The sequence below is a fragment of the Mustela putorius genome, unplaced genomic scaffold, assembly GCF_011764305.1.
Source record: "Mustela putorius furo isolate JIRA1106 unplaced genomic scaffold, ASM1176430v1.1 tig00537248_pilon_pilon_pilon, whole genome shotgun sequence".
Lineage (NCBI taxonomy): Eukaryota > Metazoa > Chordata > Mammalia > Carnivora > Mustelidae > Mustela > Mustela putorius.
This window is the reverse complement of record NW_025422387.1, coordinates 3,623,053-3,644,210: the sequence shown is the minus strand read 5'-3', so window position 1 is coordinate 3,644,210 and position 21,158 is coordinate 3,623,053. Positions and strand designations below refer to the sequence as shown.

The following is a 21,158-nucleotide window of genomic DNA, read 5'->3' as shown; positions in this document are numbered from 1 at the left end:
GAGCTCCTGACCCAACAGTTCCCTCCTCCTGGCATCCCGGTCACTGTGTTCCTACTCTCTGACTTCACCCAGTTTAGGTGTTTTCTGTAAGTGGGATCGTTTGTCTTGTGCGCATAATAGACGACGTCCTTGTGATTTTGACCTGAATTCCCCAGAAACTAATGACATTGAACACCTTGCCATGTGCTTCTTTCTTTGATAAAAATGTCTGCTTTAATCTTTATCCCATTTTTGATGTAGTCTCATGGATTTGATTTAGGAGTTAAATATTTTTTTCTTTCCTTTTTTTTTTTTTTTTTTTTTTTTTTTGCAAATAAGTTCCTTATCAGATTTATGTTTTGCAGTATCCCCATCTGTGGGCTTTTTCACTTTTTTTTTTTTTTCAATCTTTGTTCTTTTTAAAAGATATTTTATTTACTTGAGAGAGAAGGAGAGAGAATGGGAGGGAGAGAGCACAAGCAGGGGGAGCGGCAGAGGGAGAGGGAGCAGCTCAGGCTTCCCGCCGAGCAAAGAGCCCGATGTGGGGCTCAATCCCAGGACCCTGAGATCATGACCCGAGCAGACGCTTCACTGACTCAGCCCCCCAGGCATCCCTCCCCACGGCTTCTTTGCCCACACGGCTGGCGCCAGGGTGCCCCTGGGCTTCTTTCTCTCCACGTGGTACCTCATCCCCCGGGATTTTTCCACAGGGCTTGGGTGTCTCCAGGCCTGGTGGCTTCAGGGTAACCGGGTCTAAGAGACCAGAAGCAGGCCAGCTAAGGGCTGTGTTCAGAAGGGGTACCACATTACCTCTGCCATATTCTGCTGGCTAAAGAAGTAGCAGTCCGGGGGGATTTGATGGGTGGAGAAGATGACCCCATCCCTTCCTGGCGAGGGGGCGCAGTCAGGAGGCTGGGGCTGCCTTTGGAAAAGACCGTCTGCCATGTGCATCGTGTCCTGAGTGTGCACGTGTATCCTCAGTAGACATAAACATGTTCTTTTTCTTTCTGTCTATTCTCGCTCTCTAGATCTCTCGGTACGCACACTCATACTTTATACGTTCCTGCAAATTGCTTTATTTCCTTTCATTGCGAATCTTCTCTTTCCATGTCCGTGTGTCCAGACAACGTCAGACTTCTTTTTGGGGGTGACACACTCCTCCCGTATGAGTGTATTTACTTTTGAATTAGGACGAGGAAGCTTCCCGCGTCCGTGTGGTTCAGTGACCTACTTGACCCCAAAGGCTGAGGTTGCTCGTTCTCTCGGTCAGAACATCACGCACGGCTCCAGCTTCCATGTGGTCTTGGAGACGATCCCGTCCATGATGAGCGCCCTGCGGATGGTGTGGATCATCTCCCGACACTACAACAAAGACGAGAGGATGATCCCGCTCATGGAGCGGATTGCCTGGGAAATCGCCGAGAGAGTCTGCAAAGTGGTTAACTTGCGGACTCTGTTCAAGTAAGAAGTCGGTGTGCCGAGGTCCTCTGGAGCTCTCAGCTGTCGGGGCGCCTGGCTGACTCTTTTTTTAAAAGATTTTATTTATTTGACAGAGCTCACAAGTAGGCAGAGAGGCAGGCAGAGAGAGAGAGGGGGAAGCAGGCTCCCCGCTGAGCAGAGAGCCCGATGCGGCGAGGCTCGATCCCAGGACTCTGGGAACATGACCTGAGCCCAAGGCAGAGGCTTAACCCACTGAGCCACCCAGACACCCCAACATGTCTGACTCTTGATCTCAGCTCAGGTGTTGATCTCGGGGTTGTGAGTTTGAGCCCACATTGGGCTTCACACTGGGTGTGGCATCTACCTAAAAAAAATAACAAAGGTCTTAAACAGCTTTACTGAAATCCACCCATTTAGAATGCACAACTCAGTGGCTCTTCAGAGTCCTGTGTCTGTCCTCGTAATGGATGGTGGAATACTTTTCTCAGTTTGAGAAGGAGCCCCATACCTTTGAGCTGTCCCTCTGTCTTCCTGAGCCACCTGGCCCTGGGCAACCACAGATCTACTTTCTGCCTCGATGGCTTTGCCTCTTCATACAGACAGAGTCCCCCAGCGTGGGGCCCTCGGTGAACGTCTCCTTTCACTCGGCGTCGCGTTTTCACAGTTCGCTTGTGTTGGGGCGGGTGTAGGTGTGCCGCCTTCCTCTTTATGGCCCAGTAATAACCCCTTGTGGGGATACGTAGGTTGTTTGATTTATCTTAATTTTTAAAAATGATTAATTGATGTGCTTTAGAGAGAAAGCGAGAGTGAGTGCCTGAGTGGGAGGAGGGGCAGAGAGACTCTCCTGCAGGCTCCCTGCTGAGTGTGGAGCCCAGTGTGGGGCTTGATCCCAGGACCCTGAGATCACCACCGGAGCCGAAAACCAAGAGTCAGATGTTTAACTGATGGAGCCACTCAGACGCCCCATAGGTTATTTTATTTCATTTTTATTTTTTTATATATTTTATGTATCTTATATTTTATATATATTTTATTTTTTAAAGATTCTGTTTATTTTAGAGAGTACATACAAGTAGGCAGAGAGGTAGACAGAGGGACAGGGAGAAGCAGGCTCCCCGCTGAGCAGGGAGCCCGATGTGGGGCTCGATCCCAGGACTCTGAGCTGAAGGCAGAGGCTTTAACCCACTGAGCCACCCAGGGGTCCCAATGATTTTATCTTAATCAGGACCTTCTTCCTTAGTTAACCTGGGGGAGACAAAGTCCTACCGTCAGAGGGAAACTTCCTTCTGGACCCCAGGCCCCTGAGGTGGGAGAACCTCTAGGACCCAATGTTGGAAGAGATACAGATCTTCACTTTCTTTAAAAAAAATAAATAAATAAATAAAAATAAAGCAAGCAAGCTCCCTGGGGGAAGTGAGTCTCTGGCGGGCTGGGTGGGCAGCTGTGGCCAAGATCAGCCCGGGCGTGGCTCCTGATGCCGGACCCGGCAGGTGTGTAAGGCCCTCACACCCTTGCACGCTGGTGCGGAGCAGCGGCTCCCCAGGTAAGCGTTCCCCACCAGGCTGTGAGATCAGGGAGGCCCTGCGGGGAGACTCTCCCCTTTGAAGCCTGCTGCCCTTGGAGAGCGCGGCTCAGACCCATGGCCGCTCGCTTCCCCCCATCATGGCTTCTTTTTTCTTCGCAGAGAGAATCGAGCCAGCGCCCAGCACAAAACCCTGGAGGCCAGGAACGCCCTCCACATGTGGAAGAAAGCCTATTTTGACACCAGGGCCAAGATCGAGGCTTCGGGGAGAGAAGCTCGGTGGGAGTTCGACCGCAAGCGGCTGTTTGAGAGGACGGATTACATGGCCTCCATCTGCCAGGATCTCTGCAACGTTTTGCAGGTGGGAAGGCTGGTGGAGGCTTTCTCTGCTGCGTGGGAAGCCGGCTGGCTGGAGGCAGGACTTGCCCCATGGAAGACGGTTTGGCTTTTTGATGGCACATTCTCTGTGTCGGGGGAAGCCAGGAGGCAGGCGGGGTCTGGCAGGGGGAAGCACTTGAGAGAGCATTCAGAATGTACCAGAACATACCAGAGCCACACCAGACCTCTTGCACCCCTCGTTCACCCTGCTTTTTGGTGTCCTTTGACCTCTGGCCGTTCCTTCTCCGTCTTTTGCAAAATCCTCCTCTGTCTTCCCCTTAAATGTTGGAATTTCTCAGAGTCCACGCCAAGACTCCTCTCTCGACTCTCCTGAAGCCACATCACGCTTGCCCATTGCTTCAGCAGCTTCCCATCCATCGGTGACTCTCCTAAAGGAACATAAAAGGGTTTAGTGGCTGAGTGGGTGAATGACCCACAGTCCTTTGTCTCACGAAGGTTGATGCATTCATTCATTCTTAGTATTTGTCGGGAACTCATCTGTGCCAGGCACCTGGCTTGCCGCTAGAGAAACTGTGGGAGCAGATCCAGGGCCGGTCACCTAACCTGCGGGGCCCAGTGCAAACAGACGTGGGACCCCTTGTTCAAAAAGCAGGAAAAAAAATGCTATTACAAACATTAAAATATGAAGCTTTTCTCTCTCTCCTGACGTGTTCTCAGTGGGCTTTAGTTTTTGCCACGACCGTAGCAAAGTAAAGAGAGTAAATTTAAATTATTCCATGAATTTTGCCATTCATCCTTAAATGGTACAGTCTTGGCTTAAAATGCAAAGACCAGGGCATTTAGCTCATATGTGGAGTCACATTTTGTGCCTTGTCAGTTGGATGTGCCCACGTGTGTCCTCGCTGCCGGGGCAGCGGTGACCCGCACACAACTTTTCCTCTGCCTTCTCAATGCGCGCACATCTTGCCAGGCTCCTCTCCCCCCGTGGCTTGCTGACGACCGGGGAAGGGCTGGGACAGCAAGGAGCGTTCTTCGTGGTCTCTGCTGTCCCTCCCCTGTCCTCATTTCAGGACACGTAGCTGGTGAACACGGGGAAGTTACAGGAACAGGAAGCCGTAGGGTCTGTTTTCTGTTCAGGCGTGTTTCTCAGAATGGTTCGTGGGCTCCTGTGTCTGAAGCAAAGCCCAGTTTGAAGGGAGAATGTGGTCTTGCGGAGTAGCTGGTGTCCTCGTGTACAATCGTTCATGCAACACACTTACTTGTGTCCTGACTGCGAATGTCCCCAGACTGCCATGCACGGTGGGCCCACCAGACTCCTGTGCTCGTGGGGTCACACGCTCTGTGCGGAAAGGAGCAGGGGACATGCAGATCCCGGTGTCCTACTTGTATGTGTGCATGACTGCCCATCAGCCTTCATTTACAAAACACATGCAAAGAAGAAGTTATGAAGAATTTCGAGAAGGTCCTAGCAGAGCCTTAAACCCAGCATGGAGCCCTTTGGAGCTTGGAGCCCTGTGGACCTCCCTGGGTCACACGCCTGTGAAGATGGCCCTGGCAAGCATGTCCCTAGCGTGTGGCTTCAGGGACCTTACAGTCCGGTAGAAGAAAGATGGTAGACGTAACAGTCCTACAGATACATAGCTACAGCTGACGTAAACGCTCTGAAAAGTGCAGTCGAGGAGGCTCTTAAAGTGTGTACCAGGGCCTGACCTTTTCTAAGGGGTTGGACGTGACAAAGTGATCGTCAATGATGAGTTGTAGCTAGCCTGGCAATTTGAACGGCAAGTACGAAGGCCTTGTGATAAGAAGGAACAGGGGACGGAAAGAGAGCCGGGCTGGTGGCAAGGAGACGGGGCGTGGGGCACAGTATGGGAAGGGGTTGGAGGAGAAAGTGAAGGTCTGAACGTGTAGACTTTGCAAACCGTGTCAGGACCTCTGGATCTTGTCCTACAGGCAGTGGGCAGAGTGCCGGAGGTCTTAGACTGGGAGGAAGTTGCCTATGTGACATGATTAAACAAAAATTATTATTTTAGAGAGCGAGTGGGGGAGAGGCAGAGGGAGAGATCTCCAGACTCCCTGCTGAGCGTGGAGCCCATCTCGGGACTTGATCCACCCACCCTGCGATCCTGACCTGAGCCAAGATTTTGAGTCGGATGCCCAACTGACAGAGTCACCCAGGTGCCCCTGTGTGACCTGATTCTTGCTCTCAGGCAGATCTAGATGCAATTTATTTGTAGTTAGAACATTCATAAGAAAACCAAAAGGCAACTTCCTTGTGCTTTGTTTGGGCAGGTTATGGAGGAATTTTACAATATATTTGGTCCTGAACTAAAGGCAGTGACGGGGGATCCCAAGCGCATTGATGATGTCCTCTGCAGGGTGGACAGCCTGGTCACCCCCATGGAAAACCTGGCCTTTGACCCTTTCAGCATCAAGTCTTCCCAGTACTGGAAATATGTGATGGACGACTTCAAGATTGAAGTTCTGGCAAGTAACCCATTGATCCATTTAATCTTGGAAGCAGATACTACATTTCCTCCCATGTTAAATTAGTTATTTAGTTATGCTTAGAACTTTTTTAAGTCACAAAAAGTAATACTTGCTTATTTGTGAACAAACAAACAAAAAAGCAATATGGAGGGGTATACGGTAGACATGAACATTCCTTAATCATCTTTGTCCCCATTCCTATCCTTAGGCAGAATAAGGTTAAATCAAGCCAGACACAATAGCATTTCTGCAAAGCTGAGTTCGGTGTATAATTGGAGAAGACCTAGGAGGGTGATGAATGAGACTTGATTTAGTAGACAGTAGGGAACCACTGAAGGTTGTTGACCAATGGGGTAAGGTCAAGAGAATTATGGTTGAGGAAGGTTCTTCTGGTCATAGTATAGGCTGATTTGGGCTAGGGTATGATAGGAGGTGGGGAGATGATACAGGAGGTTGCAGCTTAGGGTATGGAGGAGGCAGAGCCATAGAAGGGAGACTGTACCTTAGAATATAGTTCCACTCCACACAACGTGATAGGATGGTGGATGGTTCATCGTGAATTCCTTTCCAGCTTCATGTGGGAAGTGCATCAGTAGTACTCCCATTTATAACCCCAGAGCATCTTTTTATATGGACAACCCCAGACAGTTCTTATGTTATCCGAACACTTCCATTTTTTTTTTCCTAAAAGATTTTATTTATTTATTTGACAGACAGAGATCACAAGTAGGTAGACAGGCAGGCATAGAGAGAGGAGGAAGCAGGCTCCCCATTGAGCAGAGAGCCCGATGCTGGGCTCGATCCCAGGACCCTGAGATCATGATCTGAGCTGAAGGCAGAGGCCCAACCCACTGAGCCACTCAGGCACCCTGTTATTAATTTTTAAATCGAAATTTTCATTAAGTCACTTTGTCAAGTGATACTGAAAGGCTACCCAAAAGAAAAAGCAGCCCAAGCTAACCCCTCTCCCTTCCCATTATTGCTGTCATTTTTCATAATTCTAGATTTTTTTTGTTGTTTACCTTCCTGTTTCCTAAAGAACATGCCAGTGTGGTTACTTTCTGATTTATCAAATTAAATCGGTTTCAGAAACCTATTAAATCTTCTGAGTAGATACAGACTTGCCTTTCCTATTCCTACCCATATCCCTCTTTGCATCTTTGTCATCTAATGTAGTTCTGTCATAACTTTTGGTTAAATAAATGGTTAGTGTTTACTTCTTACGTCTGTGCCAACATTGTTCACTACTGAGCCAAGAAGCCCATTGTAACCATATCACCTTTCTCTTTCGACCCTTTGTTTTTCCTAAAGTTAGTCATTGCTTTTATTTTTATTTGCCTGATTATTTACATACTTTTTTTTTTTTTTTTGCAACTGCTGTAACATCTCTGCTATGTATCTAATGGGTTCCATCTGCTCAAAAATATCAGTACTATTACTTTCCTGGCGGTCTTTGTTTCAGAGCTCTCTTTTTCTGCTCCTGTAAATTGTTTCCTCTTTAGACTTACTGCAAAGTAGTCACTCTAGGACTTCTTATCTTTTCTTAACTGTGTTGGATCCTGTTTTCTAGATTTTGCATCTTCCTCTTTCCTTGTAGCTCTTCGTGATGCTGGAGCACCTTTTTTAGGAGCTTCCTAAGAAAGTTTTCATGTTTTTTTTTTTTTTTTTGAGTTTTGCAAGTATGGATTCTGAAATAAAATTAGCTATAGAATTTAAGGTTGAAATAACTTTTTTCAGAAATTTGAGGGTATTCATTGATTTCTTGCTTCCAGTGTTATTAGAATTCTGATTTTTTAAAAATTATTTTTAATTAACATATAACGTAGTATTTGCCCCAGGGGTATAGGTCTGTGAATCATCAGGCTTACGCATTTCAGAGCATTCACCATAGCACATTTCCTCCTCAATGTCCATAATCCAACCACCCTCTCCCTACCCCCCCACCCCCTAGCAACCTTCAGTTTGTTTTCTGAGATTAAGTCTCTCTGGTTTGTCTCCCTCCTGATCCTGTCTTGTTTCATTTTTTCCTTCCCTACCCCAAAACCCCCCACTTTGCCTCTCAAATTCCTCATATCAGAGAGATCATGTGATAATTATCTTTCTCTGATTGACTTATTTCGCTCAGCGTAATACCCTCTAGTTCCATCCACGTCATTGCAAATGGCAAGTTTTCATTTCTTTTGATGGCTGCATTGTATTCCATTGTGTGTGTGTGTGTGTATATACCACATCTTCTTTATCCATTCATCTGTTGATGGACATCTAGGTTCTTTCTATAGTTTGGCTATTGTGGACATTGCTGCTATAAACATGATTTTTTTTTTTTTTGAGAGAGAAAGTGTATGTGTGCAAAGTTGGGGGGTGGTGGGGGGAAAGAGAGAGAATCTTAAGCAGGCTTCATGCTCATTGTGGGGCCTAACATCAGACTCAGTCTCACAACCCTGAGATCATGACCTAAGCCAAAATCAAGAGTCCGACGTTTAACCGACTAAGCCACCCAGGCTCCCCTGAACTCCGATGTCATTCTGACTTAATTTTTTCCAGAACTAACCCTACTCTTTTTAGAGTAGGGTGGAATGAGGGTGTAGAGGAAGAGTAGTGGCCTGGCTGTGCCGTGTAGAGAAGGGACCCTGTGTCTGCCTCTCCCCCTCCTGGTGTCTGGTGTCTCTAGATGTTCAGGCTCCTGGAGGTTTCATGTGGAGGAAACCGGTTCCTACCTGCTCCCCTTGATGCCAGCATCAGGTTGTAATTCTGTGCCTTCTGTAACATTATTTATTTTCATCTGCCTAAAATTCATGAACTCTCTCATCTTGCTGTTGTGTCCTCTCCCATTTTCTTGGTTTCTATGAATTAACACTTAAAAACATTTCCTTTTGATCATTTTGAACAGAATGAGGGGAGAGAACAGAAAACCAGTGCAGCCAGTCTGCTGTTTTTAACTGGACACCAGCTTCCGCTAAAGCACACTGGCCACCCATCTCAAGTCACGAATTTGTTTTTGCTTACTTCTTGCCGCTTTGTTTTCTCAGGATAGTTACAGGGACATGAGGACGTTTTAAAAATTATTATTTTTACTAACATACAATGTATTATTTGCTTCAGGGTACAGGTCTGGGATTCATCAGTCTTGCATAATTCACTGCGCTCAGCACCGCACATGCCCCCACAAAGTCCTTCACCCGGCCATGCTATCCCCCCTAACCCCTTCCCATCCGGCAACCCTCAGTTTGTTTCCTGAGATGAAGAGTCTCTTATGGTTTGTCTCCCTCTGGTTTTGTCTTGGTTCTTTTCTTTCTTTCTTTCTTTCTTTTTTTTTTTTTTTTAAGATTTTTATCTATTTATTTGACAGAGATCACAAGTAGGTGGAGAGGCAGGTGGGGGGCTTGGGGATCAGGCTCCCCACTGAGCAGAGAGCCCGATGCGGGGCTCGATCCCAGGACCCTGAGATCATGACCTGAGCTGAAGGCAGATGCTTACCTCACTGAGTCACCCAGGCGCCCCTGGTTTTGTCTTGTTTCATACATGAGGATTGTTTTATTTTATTTTTATTTATTTATTCTTTATTTACTTATTTATTGGCAGGTTATTGAGAAAGAAGCAAAACATTTTATTGATGAATCTTTTAAGACGCTTCGGTCAGCAGAAGCAGCGTTCGACATGCTTTTAAAATTTAAGCACATTCGTTCACGGGAAGCTATCAATCGACAAATGATGATGAAATTCAACGATATTCTTGCACAGTATTGCAAAGAGGTAATTGCTAGATCTATAGGTGCCGGAGCGGTAGAAGAGCCTTGGCAAACTGTGGAGAATGGAATCACGCTCTTGTCTGTCTCTCGCATCCACGTGCAGAGAAACTGGGGCATTTTCCCCAGTAAGCATGTGACAGCACGCCCCAGGCAACCGAACCAAAGTGGATTTGTTCGGTGAAGAAATTCAGTAAGGATTTATAGTTCCCGTTGTGATGGGCTCTGTGTGAGTTAGTAGTCAGAGTCACTTTAATCATTGCGGAAGTCTTGGCTACCTGTATACATCTTTATAGATTAATTCAGAAGAATGTCTCCGGTGTTCACATATTCCAAACGTGGGGGGAGACACAGAGATGGAGAGCGGAACAAAACACAGATTCTGCCTTCGAAGAAGACAGTATCTGGTGGGAGAAACAAACCAAAAAAAAAAAAAAAATTGCTTATCATTTTATTCAGAGGATAAAGGATCTTAGAGGACAAAATGAGACCATGTGGTGTAATCAGGTGGTGTGACATAAAGGAGTGAGGGGGTCTCCAAACGTGTCTCTTCCTCTTGCCGCCGGAACAAGGGGCTACAAACGTGGTGACTTTGAACCACGCCGATTTGCTACCTGACACACGATCTTGAAGGTCCGGAATCGGCCCTGGTCTCATTGGGTTGAAATCCAAGGGTCAGCAGGGCTGGGTTCCTTTCTGGAGTCTCTAGGGAGAATCCATTTCCTTGTTCGGTCCCCCCCCCCCCCCACCGCCATCCCCAGCTTTTAGAGGTTCGTGGTTCCCTTCCGTCTTCAAAGCCAGCGATGGCCAGTCCCGTGTCCATCGCTCTGACTCTCTGCTTTGCCTTCCTCTTCCTCTTTTAAGGGCCCTTGTGGGTCCCTCGGGCCCACCCAGCTAATCTGGGGTCATCACCCTTATAAGGTCAGCTGCTTGGCAACTTTGAGTTCCCTTTGTCACGTAATATATTCATAGATTCTGGGGATCGGGACCATTGCTGGGGGGTTACTATTGTGTCTCCCACCTCTAATTACCCACATGAGAGTGTGGAGCTGCTGCTTTTAAAAAGCGGGTCCAGACCATGTGGTCCCCCAATTCCACTTCTGGGCATAGACTCTCCAGAAGCAAAAACAGGGTCTTGAAGAGGTATCGCACACGGCACTAGGCACACAGGCCAGAATGTGCAAACAGCCCGGGAGTCTACTGATAGAGGCATGGGTACACAAAATGTGGTCTCTCCATGCGATGGAGTAAGACTCAGCCTTAAAGGAAGGACCTTGTGGCACCTGCTGCTCCAGGGTTGAGGCCGAACATTTCTGAAGTCAGAAAAGCTCAGTCTCTCTTTGGTTCCACTTGCATGAAGTACACAGAGGAGTTAAATTCAGGAGACAGAAGGGAGAGGGGTGAGTGCCGGGGGTCGGGGGTAGAGGGTGGGGAGTCAGTGTTTCGTGGGGATGGGAGTCTCTGGGACGGATGAAACCGTTCTGAGCCAAGTGGTGGTGGTGATACGAAGGTGTGAATGTGCTTAATGCTGCTGAAAGGCACTGAAAGATGGTAAATTTTTAAAAAAATTTAAAAAGTTTTTATTTATTTGATACAGAGAGAGAGATCATAAATAGATAGGCAGAGAGGCAGGCAGAGAGAGGGGGAAGCAGGCTCCCCACTGAGCCGAGAGCCGATGCAGGGCTCGATCCCAGGACCCTGGGATCATGACCTGAGCTGAAGGCAGGGGCTTAACCCACTGAGCCACCCAGGAGCACTGAAAGATGGTAAATTTTACGTTATATGTATTTTATGTAATTAAAAAAATCAAAGAGTTATAAAATCTCAGTGGTGTGTGTGTGTGTATGGGTGCACATGCATGTGTACATAAGCACACACACACTGTGTAGGCCTGGCTGCTGGTCCTGCCTAGAACAGATCTCAGGATATCTGGGGCGCCTGGGTGGCTCAGTGGGTTAACCTCTGCCTTTGGCTCAGGTCATGATCCTAGCATTCTGGGATCGAGCCCCACATCGGGTTCTCTGCTCAGTGGGGAACTTGCTTCTCTCTGCCTCTCTGCCTGCTTGTGATCTCTGTCAAATAAATAGATAAAATCTTTAAAAAAAAATCTATTAAGTCAGTGACATGATTGTGCGTGGTCTGCAGTCATAAGGCAATTTGGAGCACTGCCTATGTTAAACCAAAGGGAAAAACCTGCTGGGGTGTAAGAAAAAAAGAGTAAATAATCAGCCAAAAGCATGATTCTGTATCTCATTCGATGTCTGATGCTCGAGCGTTTGTTGGTTTCAAGACCCAGTTCAGTCTTCCTGGCGCACGTGCCTCTGATTGCTTTTCAGATCGACATCGTTAACAAGCTCTTTGTTCAGAACCTGGACAACCCCCCGCTGTACAAGAATCACCCTCCAGTAGCAGGTGCGATCTACTGGGAACGGTCCCTGTTCTTTCGGATCAAGCACACCATCCTCAGGTTCCAGGAGGTGGAGGAGATCCTGGACAGTGAGGGAGGAAGAGAGGTGTGTCACTTTGGCCGGGGTCATCCCCTCGAGTATTTCAGCGACAAGGGAGGGCTGCCCGCGGGAGGGGCATGTCCAAGCCTCCCACTGAGAAGGTCTTTCCTGTGGTCTCTGATTTCAGGATCAGGTTTAAAACTACATTTTGTGTTTTTTATCTTTGGCATCATACTATTTTTTAAAAAATTTATTTTTTCACTGTTCCAAGATGCATTGTTGATGCACCACAGCCAGTGCTCTAGGCAATCTGTGCCCTCCCTAAGACCCATTTAAGGCTCGCCCATCCTAATCCCACCACCCTCTCCCCTCCAAAACCCTCAGTTTGTTTCTCAGAGTCCACAGTCTCTCATGGTTCGTCTCTCCCTCTGATTTCCCCCAATTCACTTTTCCTTTCCTTCTAATGTCTCCCGTGTTATTCCTTATGCTCCACAAGTAAGCGAAACCATATGATAATTGATTCTCTCTGCTTGAATGATTTCACTCAGCATAATCTCCTCCAGTCCTATCCGTGTTGCTACAAAAGTTGGGTGTTCATCCTTTCTGATGGAGGCACAATACTCCACTGTGTATATGGACCACATCTTTTTTTTTTTTTTTTTAAGATTTTAAAAAAATTTATTAGTTTGACAGATAGAGATCACAAGTAGGCAGAGAGGCAGGCAGGCAGAGAGAGAGAGGAGGAAGCAGGCTCCCCGATGAGCAGAGAGCCTGATGCAGGACTCAATCCCAGTACTCCGGGATCATGACCCGAGCCAAAGGCAGAGGCTTTAACCCACTGAGCCACCCAGGCGCCCCTATGGACTACATCTTTATCCATTTATCTGTTGAAGGTCATCTTGGTTCTTTCCACAGTTTGGCGACTGGCCATTGCTGCTATGAACATTGGGGTACAGATGGCCCTTCTTTTTACTACATCTGTGTCTTTGGGGGTAAATACCTAGTAGTGCCATTGCAGGGTCATAGGGAAGCTCTGTTTTTAATTTCTTAAGGAATCTCCACACTGTCCTCCAAAGTGGCCGCACCAACTTGCATCCCCACCAACAGTGTAGGACGGCTCCCCTTTCTCCACCTCCTCGCCAACACACGCTGTTTCCTGTCTTGTTAATTTTGGCCATTCTGACTGGTGTAAGTTGGTATCTCAGTGTGGTTTTGATTTGAATCTCCCTGATGGCTAGTGATGATGACCATTTTTCCATGTGTCTGTTAGCCATTTGAATGTCTTCTTTGGAAAAATGTCTGCTCATGTTTCCTGCCTATTTTTGGACATGATCATCTGTTTTTTGGGTGTTGCATTTGAGGAGTTCTTTATAGATCTTGGATTCTAGCCCTCTGTATCTTTGGTTTCTTAATCTGTACAGGCATCTTCTAGGTAACCAGGCACAAGGGCTTCTCCCTGAACTTGATCTCCAGCTTTTCCGGAGGAGGACCATCTTTCTGATAATACTGTCCCTCCCCCGCCTGTGGGTGTTTGTATGTTACATCACCAGGGTTGAGAAACCATTTGCTCGAAGGTTGGGAGAGTAAATGTTTTAGGCATTTGCAGGTCATACCCTGCCGTGGTGTAGCAAGAAAGCAGCCATGGAGAGGGGTACAAGGAACAGGCATGGCTGCGTTCTTACAAAACTTGGTGTACCATCGCCAAAACTCTAATTTCCTGTGCTTTTCACACATCGCAAAGCACTGTCATTCTTTTTGGGTTCCTGCTAATCCTTTAAAAATGTTAAAAGCTGTTCTCTGCTCGGGCTGCACCCAAGGCAGCCCACGGGCTGGAGTCTGCTGATCTCTGCTAGTTGGCATGGATTTCAAGTTGTATCGTCTTAAACACACCCTCCAAAATTTGTGAAAATTTCTGTGCTTCCTTTTGCAAAATGTGCTCACAGATTACTTTGTTTTTAAAGGGGGGCGGGGAGAGAGAGAGAGAGAATGAGGAGTGTTATTTCCAAGGGCAAACTGATAATTGCCCGAGTTCCTTGACAGGTAAAACAGAAGTACTTGGAAGTGGGGAGGACCATGAAGGACTATGAGGACAGGAAGTATGAGCAGTGGAGGGAGACCACGGAGCTGGTCCTGCCGACTCTTATGAAGAAGAGCCTGCTCACTAAGGTGCGTATTTCCGGGTCCTTGCCCAGGTTAGGGCGCTGGGGGCAGATGATGGCGTCTGCCATTTTCTTGAGGTTCGGTGTGTGGACAGGTGTTTCCAAAATCCAAGGCAAAGAAGGGGCCAGGCTGCCAGGGGAGGAGACGGAGGCAGCATCCTGTCGTGATGAGGAAATGTGCCGGAATCCAGCAACCCCGCTCACCCTGTGGGCGAGCGGCTGAACTCCAAGCCTCAGTTTCCCCATTTGTAAAATGAGTCAGAGCAGGTGATACCAACACACGAAGCACTAGTCGAACTCTGTACGAAGTAGTTGTCCGTTGACCTGCAGAAAAAGGCCATTTCCCATGATTCGCCCTTGTCCACGGCACTTGAGCTCTACAGAGCCTCTGATAGACGGCAGGTGCTCAGTGACGAGATCCTCGTGGCGGGGCTGGAGGCGAGGAAGGGCAGGAGAGACCTGGGCCAGGCGGCTTTAGGACTGTGGTCTGCGAAATCCTGCAGCAGGGAGCAGACCGAGTGCAGAGGCCCAGATGGGGCGGGCAGGGAAGCCAGGATTCTGGATATTTACATGCAGTTGACCAGTCTGGGAAAGTGAGCGACTACATCGAATTCTTAAAATTCTTTAAATCGAACACTGTTCCCTGAACAAAACACGGATCCGAGCTGGCTCCAGCCGGCTCCCCTGCCTGGCCCCATCCAGGGCCCTTCGCCGATCTCTCTCCAAATGTACGTGGGCCCTGGGCTGTGCGGGCTCCTTCTCGGACCGCCCTCGCCATGCTAGTGAGACCTCTCTTCCACAGACCTCTTCCATTGCTGACGAGACGGCCAACTTGGAAAAGGGAGCCATGTTTGCAATTAATTTTTCACCGGCTCTCAAGGAGATTATTAACGAAACGAAGTACTTGGAACAGCTAGGATTCTCTGTCCCTGAATTAGCAAGAAATGTTGCTCTCCAGGAGGACAAATTTCTTAGGTAAAAAAGGTTCTTCTTTTAAATCAATAGTAAGCTTCTTGATCTCAGAACCCCTTTAGACATTCTTAAAGATTTATGCAAAACTCACCCTCTCTTGCTTTCTTTTTTTCTGCATTTTATTGCCACCAGGATTAGAAATGTTTAAACTGTATTCATTCAACTAAGCAATGTTTAAACTGTATTCATCCATTCCTCTAAAAGTAACGATAACAAACCCATTCCTTGTTAACATAAATAACAGTTTCTAATGAAAAATAACCAATATTTTCCAGAAAAGAAAGTTAGTGGGAAGACCAGCATTGTTTTCAATTGCTACACATCTCTCGATCCAAGCTTTAGCCTAGGGGCGCTTGGGTGGCTCAGTGGTCAAGTGTCTGACTCGTGGTCTCGGCTCAGGTCTCGATCACAAGGTTGTGAGTTTGAGCCCCACATTGGGCTCCATGCTGGCTGGGGAGTCTGCTAAAAAAAAAAAAGGAAAAAGAAAACAAAGCTTTAGCCTAGTTAATGGTGTTTTTGTAACCTATTTAAAATGTTACGGTTTTTATGAGCTCCATTGTACATGCTCGTATCAGTGACTTTCCTGTGACGCACAGGTACACGGAAGGAATACAACGGATGCTGGACCACCATCACAAGCTCATAGGAACGTTAAATGAGGCAGAGTCTCTCCTTCTCGACGATCATTCCCAGGAATTAATGAGAGTGTTTAGGTCTGGATATAAAAGACTAAATTGGAGCTCACTAGGTAACACAATTCATCTGTTTATTACCTTGTAGACTTCGGGATGCAAAAATAATTTAAGATCACTTTCGTTGAATTATACTTTTTGTGTGTAGGTAGATGTCGCTGACACCTGAGTTTCAAACATGAATCATTTATACTTGGTAGAACTTAGACTTAATCTCAAGGCTTTAGTTGGGGCTGAAGATGAGACGGATGTCGTTTGGACAACCGGCTGACCCGATACTTTGTCCTCCAAAAATAAAGTGACTTTTTTATTTTTTTCCCCAACATCTTTCTATCTTTTGCTAATATTGAAATAATTTGTGGATTCACTCCCAGTTGTAAGAATTAACACAGAGAGGTGCTGTGAATGTTTTACTCGGTGCTCTCCCCACGGTAGATTCAACAAAACTGTTGTACAGCTCACACTCCAGACCTGTTGACACCGATACAAGTGAGGTGTGGCGTGTTTCCGCACTGCAGTGAGAACTCATGTTACCTCCTCCCCCCCTTTTAAAAAAGATTTATTTATTGGGGCATCTGGGTGGCTCAGTGGGTTAAAGCCTCTGCTTTCGACTCAGGTCATGATCTCAGGGACCTGGGATCGAGCCCCGCATGGGGCTCTCTGCTCAGTGGAGAGCCTGCTTCCCCCTCTCTCTCTGTCTGCCTCTCTGCCTACTTGTGATCTCTGTCTGTCAAATAAATAAATAAATAAATTTTTTTTAAAGATTTTATCTATTTGGTGGACAGAGATCACAAGCAGGCAGAGAGACAGGTGGGGGAAGCAAGCTCTCCATTGAGCAGAGAGCCCGATGCAGGGCTCGATCCCAGGACCCTGAGATCATGACCTGAGCTAAAGGCAGAGTCTTATCCCACTGAGCCACCAAGGTGCCCCTCATGTTGCTGTTCTAAAGTCCTATGCACTTCACACTCTTTCCCAGCCACAACCCTTACAACCACGAATCTGCTCTCCACGTCCATCATTTTGTCATTTCAAGAGTGTTCCATAAATGAAATCGCATGTAACCTTTTTGGGTTGGCTTTTCTCTGTTAGCATAATTCCCTGGAAGGTTGTCCAAGCTGTTACGTGTACCAGTAGTGTGTTTCTTTGGCGGCTGGAATCCCATGGTCTCAATGTGCCCTAATTAAGCCATTCACCTGTTGAAGGACACCTGGGTCGTTTCCAGGTTTGGCTATGATGAATAAACATTTGTGCTAGAAAAATATTTGTGTGTGAGGCTTTACATGAACACGAGTTTCATTTCTCTGGGACAAATGCTCAGGAGTGCAATTTCTGGGTCCTATGCTGCTTGCATGTTTAGTCTTTATTATTATTACTGTTATCAATTGCCATGGTGTTTTCCACAGTGGCTGTGCCATTTTGCATTTCCATCAACAATATATGTTCCATTTTTTTTCTGGGTCTTGGCCAGCATTTTGGTATTGTCACTATTTTTTTTTTATTATAATCATTGTGTAGCTATGTAATGGTCTCATTATGGTTTTGATTTGCATTTCTGGATTGGTTAATGATGTTGAGCATTGTCTCGTGTTGGTTTGCCATCCGTGTATCATCTTCAGTGAAATGTCGTTCTATGTCTTCTGATGATACTGTTTGCTTTTGCATTGTGAGTTTTGAGAGTTCTTTATATATTTACATACTAGCCCCTTGTTGGATATGTGGTTTGCAAATATTTTCTCCTACTCCATAACTTGTGTTTTCATAGTCCTAATAGCATCTTTTATAGACTGAAAGTTTAAAAGTTTGAGAATCCCAATTAATCAAGTTTCCCTTTTATGGATCATGCTTTTGGTGTCAAGTATAAGGATTCTTTTTGCCTGATATGCATCCCAAAGACTTTCTCCTATTTTTCTTAAAGTTGTTATAATTTTGAATTTTACAGTTAAGTTTGTGATCAATCTTGGTTAATTTTTTTGTTCAAAGTGTGAGACTGTAGTTGAAGTTTATTTCTCTTCCTTCTTCCTCCTCTTCTTCCCCTTCCTCCTCCTCATTTTTTTTTTAAAGATTTTATTTATTTGACAGAGATCCCAAGTAGGCAGAGAGGCAGGCAGAGAGAGAGGAGGAAGCAGGCTCTCCGCTGAGCAGAGAGCCCGATGCGGGGCTCAATCCCAGGACCCTGAGATCATGACCTGAGCTGAAGGCAGAGGCTTTAACTCACTGAGCCACCCAGGTGCCCCCCTCCTCTTACTTCTTGATGATGGATGTCTAATCATTAATGGAGAAGGCTAACTTTTTCCATTAACTTGAATTTGCATCTGTGTAGAAAACCAGCTGGGCATATTTGTATGGGTCTCTTTCTGGGTTCTTTATTCTTTTCCATTGATCTATGTGTCTGTTCCTCTGCCAGTATCACAGTCTTGATTACTGTAGATATAGGTTAAGTCTGGAAATTGGCTAGATTGATTCTTCCCATTTTTTTTCCTCAGGAAAATTGTTTTGGCTGTTCCAGTTCCTTTGATTTTCCATATAAATTTTAGAATAATCTTGTTTATATTTACCAAAAAATGCTTACTGGGATTTTGATGGGAATTATGTTAGCTATGTATATCAATTTAAGGAAAATTGATATCTGAACTCTGTTGAGCTTTGCAATCCATGAACATGGTATATCTTTCCATTTATTTACATTTTTTATTTCTTTCATTAGCACTGTTTAGTTTTCAACATACAAGTTTTGTACATGTTTTGTTAGATTTATGCTCAAGTATTTTATCTTTGATGAATGGTTGTAAATGATACTGTGTTTTTAATTTTGGTGTCTACTTGTTTGTTGCTAATTTATAGACATACAATTTTTTGTACATGGTCCCTTTTACCTCCATGGCCTTCTCTGGTAGAGGGATCAGGGTGCCTCATCACAGTAGTATGAATGTGGACATCTAGGCCCCCAACTGGTCCTTATTGGCAAGGGTTTGGGTGAGGTCACAGTTTTTTCTGTGGCGTTTGGCTAGAGTAGAGCAGTTACTTTGTAAAATTTTCTGTCTTGTCAGGATGTTCCTTTCTTTTGGCTAGACAGAACACAATTTTTGGGGCTTTAGCATTTATGGGTTGCCAGTTTCTTTTTTTAAAATTATTTTTATTAACATATAATGTATTATTTGCCCCAGGGGTACAGGTCTGTGAATCCTCAGGCTTACATACTTCACAGCACTCACCATAGCACATACCCTCCCCAATGTCCATAACCCAACCGCCCTCTCCCTACCCCAGGGTTGCCAGTTTCTTAATCTCTAAGTCTGAGATATAGAAGGAAAAGGAACTCATTCTTTGGGTCCCAAGGTCCCTAGCTGGTTGGCTTCTCTCCATGGCAGAGGGAAAGGGAGAAACAGGCTCTCTGCAAGCAGAGAGCCCGGTGTGGGGCTCAACCTCAGGACCCTGGGTTCATGACCTGAGCCGAAGGCAGGTGCTTAACTGACTGAGCCACCCAGGCGTCCTCCCTTTCTTTTTAAATTTAATTTTATTTTTGTTTTATTTTTTATTATGTTAGTCACCATCAGTATATACACCATACAGTACAGTTTTTGATGTAGTGTTCCATGATTCATTATTTGGGTACAACACCCATTGCTCATTAAAGCATGTGCCCTTTGCTTTTTTAAATAAGCAAGGCATTTTTGCTCTTCTTTTTTCCCCTTCTTTTCAAATATTCTCCCCTCTTCTCCTTGTCATTTCGTTCTCTTCTTCCCTTCTTTGAATGGAGAACATGCATATTTGGACTTGGGCTGCCGAGTTAAACCCCCTGGGTTAAAAGTCCAGCTCTACCCTTGTGACTGAACTTTGTGGAGGCCCAGTGTCCTTATCTGTAAGGTCAGCATCATCTTAGTACCCAGTTCACGGGATTGTTGTAAACACTTGATGACCGTGACATGCTTAAACCACTGCCTGGCATCCCTCCATGCCAATGGCCATCCCCCAGCCACCCCATCCCTCCCACCCCCCTCCTCTCCAGCAACCCTCAGTTTGTTCCCCGAGATTAAGAGTCTGTCTCCATCCCTGGTTTCTAAGAGATACAGCTGATGTTTGGATTGCTTTGTGAAAAATGTCCAGGTTTACAATTCATGTCATTACTGGCTACTTTTCCAAACAACGGGCCAGAGGAGACTGGAAGCAGAGTAGGGTAGAGTGGAAGGTTCGTGTTTCCATAGCAGTGGGAAGACAACGGAGTTGAACCTTCTCTTTCTCCTCACTACCTCTCCTGCTCTAGGTGATGATTAGCTAAAATCTGAACCGAGAAAATGTATCATTTGATTGATTCTTTTTTTATTTTATTTTATTTATTTATTTAAGAGAGAGTGCAAAACAGTGGCAAGGGAGAGGAAGAAACAGTCTCCCCGCTGAGCAGGGAGCCCAACGTGGGGCTTGATCTCAGGACCCTGGGATCATGACCTGAGCCAAAGGTGGACGTTTCACCAACTGAGCCCCCCAGGCATCCCTGGTGGATTCTGAGTACAGGGGTCCTTGTCCTCATCCCTAAGAGTACTAAAGGGATATTAGCCCTGACCAAGACCCAAGGGGATGAGATGAGCAGGGTCTTTCCTGTGACCAGATGCCAGTATTAACCTCCCAGATGTTGGTGGGCAGCATATGGAAAGAAAGAGTTTGAAAGCGAAATATCTTTTTTTTTTCTCCTTTCTCTTTCTTTTTTCCCCAAAGGTATTGCTGACTACATAACTCGGTGCAAACAGGCCATTGGGAAATTTGAATCCCTTGTCCACCAAATTCATAAGAATGCAGATGACATTTCTAACAGGCTTATGTTAATAGAGTCTATAAACCTCTTTAAATATCCAGCACCCAAAAATGAGGAAGATCTTCCAGGTAGATATTATTTCTTGTTTCTCTGATAACAGAAGAAATGGAAAAAATACCCCCAACTGTTGGTTATGATTGCACACGTGCTCACACACACACACAAACACACACACTTGTTCCACAAATGGAACAAAACCATTCCCAAAGATCTCAGTCACTTACTTGAAAGGATCATGAGTAATTCTTTCTTTTTGCCATGTTTTCTATGTTGCTTAGACAGTTTTCAAATTGTGGGGTCAGTGACAATCAGGAGTATTTTTGTCAATAACTTTGTAACAGTAAAGTAGAGTGTGTTCTTATGGGCTGACATTTACTTGTTTAAACAAGGTCTTTTACATGGTCTTAGACAAGCCAAAAAGCAATTAAAGAAAAGCAAGGTTGCGCGAAGATCTAAAAGCCCTCTTATGTATGGAGTATGCTTTAGCAGGCACAGTGGGCATTCCTGTGTTATCGTTTGTTTTTTGATTAGGGCATGTCTTAACTTTTGGTATTGACCTATTTTC

The 21,158-nt window shown here is 45.8% G+C and overlaps 1 protein-coding gene across 3 annotated transcripts in view; it reads left to right on the top strand.

Moving 5' to 3' along the window:
• Positions 1–21,158, top strand: part of DNAH10 (dynein axonemal heavy chain 10) — a 135,693-nt gene that overhangs the window by 17,074 nt on the left and 97,461 nt on the right. For 2 of the 3 annotated variants that reach the window (XM_004753085.3, XM_013056431.2), the window contains exons 9-17: positions 1,250–1,440; positions 3,104–3,302; positions 5,573–5,767; positions 9,353–9,523; positions 11,853–12,029; positions 14,004–14,129; positions 14,925–15,097; positions 15,691–15,842; positions 20,497–20,661. In XM_004753085.3, coding sequence (XP_004753142.1) covers positions 1,250–1,440; positions 3,104–3,302; positions 5,573–5,767; positions 9,353–9,523; positions 11,853–12,029; positions 14,004–14,129; positions 14,925–15,097; positions 15,691–15,842; positions 20,497–20,661 — 1,549 coding nt within the window. Of the gene's footprint in view, positions 1–1,249; positions 1,441–3,103; positions 3,303–5,572; positions 5,768–9,352; positions 9,524–11,852; positions 12,030–14,003; positions 14,130–14,924; positions 15,098–15,690; positions 15,843–20,496; positions 20,662–21,158 lie in introns of those variants that run through there. The other variant, XM_045073673.1, reaches the window with a different exon arrangement.